This window comes from Arachis ipaensis, chromosome B08, assembly GCF_000816755.2.
Source record: "Arachis ipaensis cultivar K30076 chromosome B08, Araip1.1, whole genome shotgun sequence".
Taxonomy (NCBI): Eukaryota; Viridiplantae; Streptophyta; class Magnoliopsida; order Fabales; family Fabaceae; genus Arachis; species Arachis ipaensis.
The window spans coordinates 2538651-2544454 of NC_029792.2; the positions used below are offsets into that span (position 1 = coordinate 2538651).

At 34.4% G+C, this 5804-nt stretch overlaps 4 protein-coding genes across 5 annotated transcripts in view; 3 read left to right on the forward strand and 1 right to left on the reverse strand.

The window, feature by feature from the left end:
* The window catches only part of LOC107610259 (ATP-dependent zinc metalloprotease FTSH 10, mitochondrial), a 4097-nt gene extending 3659 nt beyond the window's left edge, over positions 1-438 (forward strand). The window contains exon 9 of the mRNA XM_021108575.1: positions 1-438. Within this exon, the coding sequence (XP_020964234.1) occupies positions 1-2 (2 nt within the window). The 3' untranslated portion in view covers positions 3-438.
* On the forward strand, positions 7-834 carry LOC110265587 (ATP-dependent zinc metalloprotease FTSH 3, mitochondrial-like). The gene is made up of 2 exons (XM_021108576.1): positions 7-289; positions 715-834. The coding sequence occupies exons 1-2, from the start codon at positions 7-9 to the stop codon at positions 762-764; spliced, it is 333 nt and encodes a 110-aa protein (XP_020964235.1). The 3' UTR covers positions 765-834.
* Positions 891-3718, forward strand: LOC107612144 (uncharacterized protein C24B11.05). Its single transcript, XM_016313965.2, has 9 exons — positions 891-1038; positions 1550-1625; positions 1707-1772; positions 1885-1982; positions 2106-2143; positions 2463-2550; positions 2646-2945; positions 3115-3180; positions 3371-3718. The coding sequence occupies exons 2-9, from the start codon at positions 1565-1567 to the stop codon at positions 3524-3526; spliced, it is 873 nt and encodes a 290-aa protein (XP_016169451.1). The 5' UTR covers positions 891-1038; positions 1550-1564; the 3' UTR covers positions 3527-3718.
* The window catches only part of LOC107612143 (ubiquitin fusion degradation protein 1 homolog), a 2727-nt gene continuing 614 nt past the window's right edge, over positions 3692-5804 (reverse strand). For both annotated transcript variants that reach the window (XM_016313963.2, XM_016313964.2), the window contains exons 3-10: positions 5676-5750; positions 5447-5471; positions 5316-5348; positions 5081-5202; positions 4832-4962; positions 4529-4752; positions 4163-4425; positions 3692-4029 (exon numbers count right to left, since the gene is read on the reverse strand). In XM_016313963.2, the coding sequence (XP_016169449.1) occupies positions 3934-4029; positions 4163-4425; positions 4529-4752; positions 4832-4962; positions 5081-5202; positions 5316-5348; positions 5447-5471; positions 5676-5750 (969 nt within the window). In that variant the 3' untranslated portion in view covers positions 3692-3933. The remainder of the gene's footprint in view (positions 4030-4162; positions 4426-4528; positions 4753-4831; positions 4963-5080; positions 5203-5315; positions 5349-5446; positions 5472-5675; positions 5751-5804) is intronic.

Sequence of the window (5804 nt, forward strand, 5' to 3'; positions counted from 1 at the left end):
GAATGGATGACCAAACCATACGGCGACGGCACCGCCGCCCTCATCGACGCCGAGGTTCGAGAATGGGTTGCCAAAGCATATCAGCGTACTGTGAACCTCATTGAGGAACACAAGGATCAAGTGGCTCAAATTGCTGAGTTGCTGCTACAAAAGGAAGTGCTATACAGGGATGATTTGGTTCAAGTTTTGGGCGAAAGACCATTCAAGTCTAGTGATGAACACAACCATTATGATACTTTCAAGCAAGATTTTCAACTGGACAATGACAACAATGGGCAAGGACCCCATGGTAAATCATAGGATAGGGGAGAGAGTCTTAAAACTTTGAAGTTTCTGTATCTCATTGTACATGCAATTTTGTTTTTATTTCTCACCATATCTTGTATTAAAATCTTATAAAGTCATATTGTTTAACCATTTCTCTTTCTAGTTTCTCAAGTCATAAGAAAATGACTCATACTATTTATTTACCAATGAAAATGAACCTTTTGATTTTACTCAATAAAACAAAAGCACCGACACTGCCATGTTTGGCCTTAACTTAACTTGGCATATACTCTCCCCAACTTTCTTTTTCTTTTAAATACAGTCTCGTTCTTATTAACTATAGCAGCAAAAGAAATTCAGAAAACAACACGATTATACAAGCTTTTTTCGGAAGCATTAACAACACCACGTGGGATACTTGTCTAAAGTGCTTTGTTTAATTGATAGTTTCAGAATCAATTACCTTCAATGGACGTTGCCGCGTAGGAACAAAGTAAAAGGACAAGGGCAGGTGGTGGAAGCTGAAACATTGAAGCAAGCAACGTGTCAAGTTTTGAGTGGACAACGTGGTACAACTAAAAAAAAAGTGATGTGTCATAAGCTTTTCAGTTTGTTCCGTTTTCTACTTCTTTATAACAGGATTGTCAACTTTGAACTGTTACACATTGATCACTCAACGCCATTCCTTTATTAACCCTCTTTTTCCCTTTCCCTTCTCTCCATTTTCTTAAATCTTCAATCCTTCTTTCTCTGCTGAAACCTTTATTTACTGTAAGTCCATTAGTTTTCATGCTCTATCTGCCATAGTGTAGTGTATTACTCTTTCATTCTGTTATTTTTTCTCTTTACTAAAAATGTGAGTGCTTTAATATCTTTTTTTCATTTTATGATTGAGACTCTACACTATCAGAAACTGTGTTTTAGTTTGTGAGTCTATTTAACCTGCCACTTTCAACACTCTTATGGATTTACTTCTTTTATTTATCAGTTATGTGTTGATGTTACCATCTTAGTTTCCATTTGGAAATTAGCACATATATGGTCTCTTGAATTTGAAGTCAGTTTTCAATGGCACTCTCTACTGATTTACTTTTCTAATATGCACTCTTGGAATGAGCATTTTTCCTCCTTCTTATGCATTACACAAGAAAGAAAATTTTTTCATGAAAATTTTTTATGTATTCTTCACACAACAATATGCAGTTTCATTCTTGTATCTAAAGTGGTGGTTATCTTTTTTTCTTATTTATTTATTTTTTTCTGCTGAATCGTTGTAATTTAGCCTCTAGAGTCTAAAATGGAAAACGGGAATCAGTTCCAGGAAGTTTCAAAGGCCAAATACGATTGTCTTTTGTTTGGTAAGACTTCTAGAACCTGGATGACTTAATCACTTATACTTTCTCATGTATTTATATTTACATTTTGTTTTATATTTTCAGATCTTGATGATACCCTTTATCCTTTTAGTTCTGGATTATCAGCGCATGTGACAAAAAATATTCAAGGTAAATCAATCAGTTTAACCACTTTATGATCTCAGTATCTGATTGCTTGTAAGTGTGATAGTTTCTAGGATTGTATCTCAAGTTGTGATTGTTTGATTGAATCATTGCACAGATTACATGCTTCAAACACTTGACATAGAGGATGCTAAAGTTCCTGAATTATGCTATTCACTATACAAGGTTTATGGGACAACAATGGCTGGTCTCAGGGTACAACTCAATTAACCTTCATTAATATTATTTTTTCCCTTTTTCTTCTTATTAATGGTTAATAGTATATATGCAATTGTGATGGAATTTAATTAGTCATTTTGCCTCTTTTATTCTCACCAGGCAATTGGATATGACTTTGACTATGATGACTTTCATGGGTAAATGCCTTTACAAATTTGTTGTGTTTCTATTTGACCATCTTCTAGTATAATCAAGTTATGTGAAACAGGCATCTTAATTTTTCTTTTCTTTCTTCTTCTTTTTTTTCTTATCATTCCACAATATACATTATCTTCACATTATTCTCTCTTTTTTCACTAAGTATCTTATGGAAAAGAATTATAACGTTCTTTAATTAAGTCTGCGTTCTCTAAAACTTTTAATATCACTCTGTTTGCTCTTCTTTGACTTATAATATTATTAATAATATCTTTATTAATTAATATTCTTAATAAAATAATATTTTGTGTTGAAAAGCTTTGTTCATGGGAGATTGCCATATAATTTGCTGAAACCTGACCCTATTATTAAGGGAATTTTGCTAAGCTTGCCTATGAGAAAAGTTGTAAGTTCATTTATTCAAATGGATGAAAATAACACATGGTTTATAAAATCTCTCTACTACATGTGGATCATTTTATTTATTTATTTGCTATATAGGTTTTCACAAACTCAGATGAGGCACATGCAGGTAGAGTACTTCAAAGGCTTGGATTGGAGGATTGCTTTGAAAGGATCATAAGCTTTGAAACATTAAACCCATTCAACAAGTTGAATGATCCTGAGAACAAACTTGGCAATGGAAGTAGAGCAATTAGCACAGGAATATTTGATTTTTATGAGTACTTGAGTAAGCCTGATTCTGATATTGTGCTTCCAAGGACCCCAGTAGTCTGCAAACCTTTTCAAGATTCATTTGAAAAGGTTTTTAGTTTGGCAAGCATTGACCCTCAAAGAACAGTAAGATTGTTAATCTCTTCTGTTAGTTCTGTATCTAATTCGAATTTAGTTTAACCTTTTACATGATGATCTTGCTCTTTGCATTCTTCTATAACAATCAACATATACCAATTATCATTTCCCTATATCCTTTTGTGACAGATGAAATCATTGTTCATTTCTTTTGCAGTTGTTCTTTGATGACAGTATCCGCAATTTAGCCACTGGCAAATCATTGGGCCTTCACACTGTAGTGGTAATTACTCACTCCATAATTACAATGATGAGCATTAAAGTAAACTTGTTTTAGGTTTTTTCATAATGACTAGCATTAAAGTGAACTTGTTTTAGGTTTTATTTTGATGTCCATTTAGTATTGTAGTATGCATTTAAATCCATACAAATCTATACATTTCATGTGAAATCCAAATATAATATGAATGCAGGTGGGTACTTCTGTTAGAACCGCAGGAGTGGATCATGCATTAGAGAGTATACATAATATGAAGGAAGCATTTCCAGAACTGTGGGAAGCTGCTGAGAAATCTGAAGGGGTCAAGTATTCTAGGAAGGTTTCAATTGAAACATCTGTCATAGCTTAAGCTTATTATACATCTACTTTGTTAACCATCCAATAATGTTATTGTTATTGGAAAGAATGAGATTATGATTATATAACGGAGTTTCTATTAGCAACTTGTTATTTCCTTTTGTAAAGGCAAAGCCAAATACTTCTGTGGCACAAAATATTAAGTAATGAGAAGAAATTGAGAAAATAATTGGCTAATAAAGCATCACAAATAAGTCCGAAATGTAGTAGCTATTATGGACAAGAGATATTCCTTAGTTTCTAGATGTGATAATTTCATGATTCAAGAGGTACTACTACTATTAACTAAGAATGATCAATATACTACACAAGAAGAATCATGATATGCAATAATGAAAACAGGCTCAATTCTATTTCACTATACCCAAAATAATCAATAGAAAAATAGCCTAATAAGGATCAACTATTCAATGAATACTTCTTTCCCGTGAAAGCTTGGAATTTCGGTGCTTCTTGCTTCTGTGATGAATCTTGCTTAGTGATATTCTCAGAAGCCTAATAATAAGAGAGAAAAATTGATTAGCTGGACTTTCAGAAAGGTAAATGTTAATACAAATAATGGTAATCAATGAACCAGAAATTGAAGGGTTTTCTGTCTCTCCAGGAGATTAATATGGCGAAAAATTACCTTCGGCAGTGGTCTCTGAGTGTCAAATTTAGCTGCATTTGACCCAAACACAAGCTTTCCAGAATGTCTACGTGAAGTGGTATTCAATGATTTAGAATCAGAGCCTTCCGTTTCATCGTTGCTTTGTTTCTGCTTTTTCTTTGGAGAGGAAGTTTGATCGGCTGATTGTGTTGAACTTGAAGGTTTTCCATCTAAACGTCTTCCGGAGCCAGTGAATGGACTGAATTGCGGAACCTTTGTCGTTGGTGGCTCATCATCTTCAACTGAAATGTAAAGAATAAACTTAAAATCTGTTAAAGAATTTTGCACTAACGAAAACTGAACAAACTCTTCTGAGTATTTCAAAGTTGATTGACGAGGGACAACCTTCCGAACGTTTCCTTTTGGATAGAGCACACGGTGCTGGTTTCTCAGGTTCTTTATAATCAAGAGGTGCTGCAAAATCAACTTCACAGTCTGTTTCAATTATACTGACTGCAGGAGAGGGTTTTGTTTCGACAATGTCAATGTAATACTTCTTGCTGTTATAAGCAACCATTATAGTGTCACCGGTTGTTAAACATGAGTAATTCCTTAGCGAAGTCTCTAGGCTGTGCAACCAGGCGAAAGAAAGGAAATATCAGTTGAGCCAAAAGAAGACAAAGAAGTCTAAGTAAAAAGAATACTAACATAGCTTTTGGATTGGTGATATCCAAAAAGTCCTTGGTGTGAGGTTGTAGCTTCACATATGTTCCTTTTGCAAGACTGGTGTTTCTCACACACACAGTGTCTCCCTCTTGTAGGAGCATGTTTTCCATCATCTGGCAATATGGGCGAAAAAAACACACACAAAAACCAGCAATTGTAAGAATACGAGATTTCATTGGGTAAAAAATATTTTAAAGAAATCGGAACAAAGAAGGAAAGGAGATCACATACCCAATATGGTATATATATGATCCCTTCATCAGATACAAATTCGAGGACACCGCAGTGAGTGACTTTCCCAGCGGAAGGATTGCTAAGCTGAAACAACATAGGGTAGTCTATGTGCAAGGATGCTGAAAAACATCATTAGTAAAGATCACGACAAGTCTTCAGATGAATAAATCAGGTAATTCAAGAGTGGGAAAAACAACAATTGATTGGTGGAAACCAGAGAATAACAACTAACCAAGGCGATCGAGGGCTGAAGGGGGCATGATGACTGGGGGCAACAAGAATTGTCATGAGAAATTTTATAAGCACAATAAATACATCAAATTTCTATAATACCAAAGATGCAAAATGTAAGATGTCACATACTTTTATCACCCTTTTCCAGATTTGACTGCATAAGATCAAGAGAAATAATAATCAGTTTGAGATCCCATTATGATTATTTATTTATTTTTCTTTCCAGCAAGGGGTGCTATTACAAGTGCAGATATAAACCCAAATCTAAGTGAACTGTATACAATGTCTTATGAATAGAATGGAAAGCTTTGGCTTGAGAGAGAGTTATGAGATGCATCAAGTCAAAACAATGAGGTACCTTCTCGATGAAGGAGACAGGGTAACAACGATATATCTGTTCAAAGGTTGTATCTTGGTCATCATCACTGAAAGCCTGCAATGTTCGACACAGAAACCAGAACAAAAGAGTTAAAAAAAAAAAGAACTG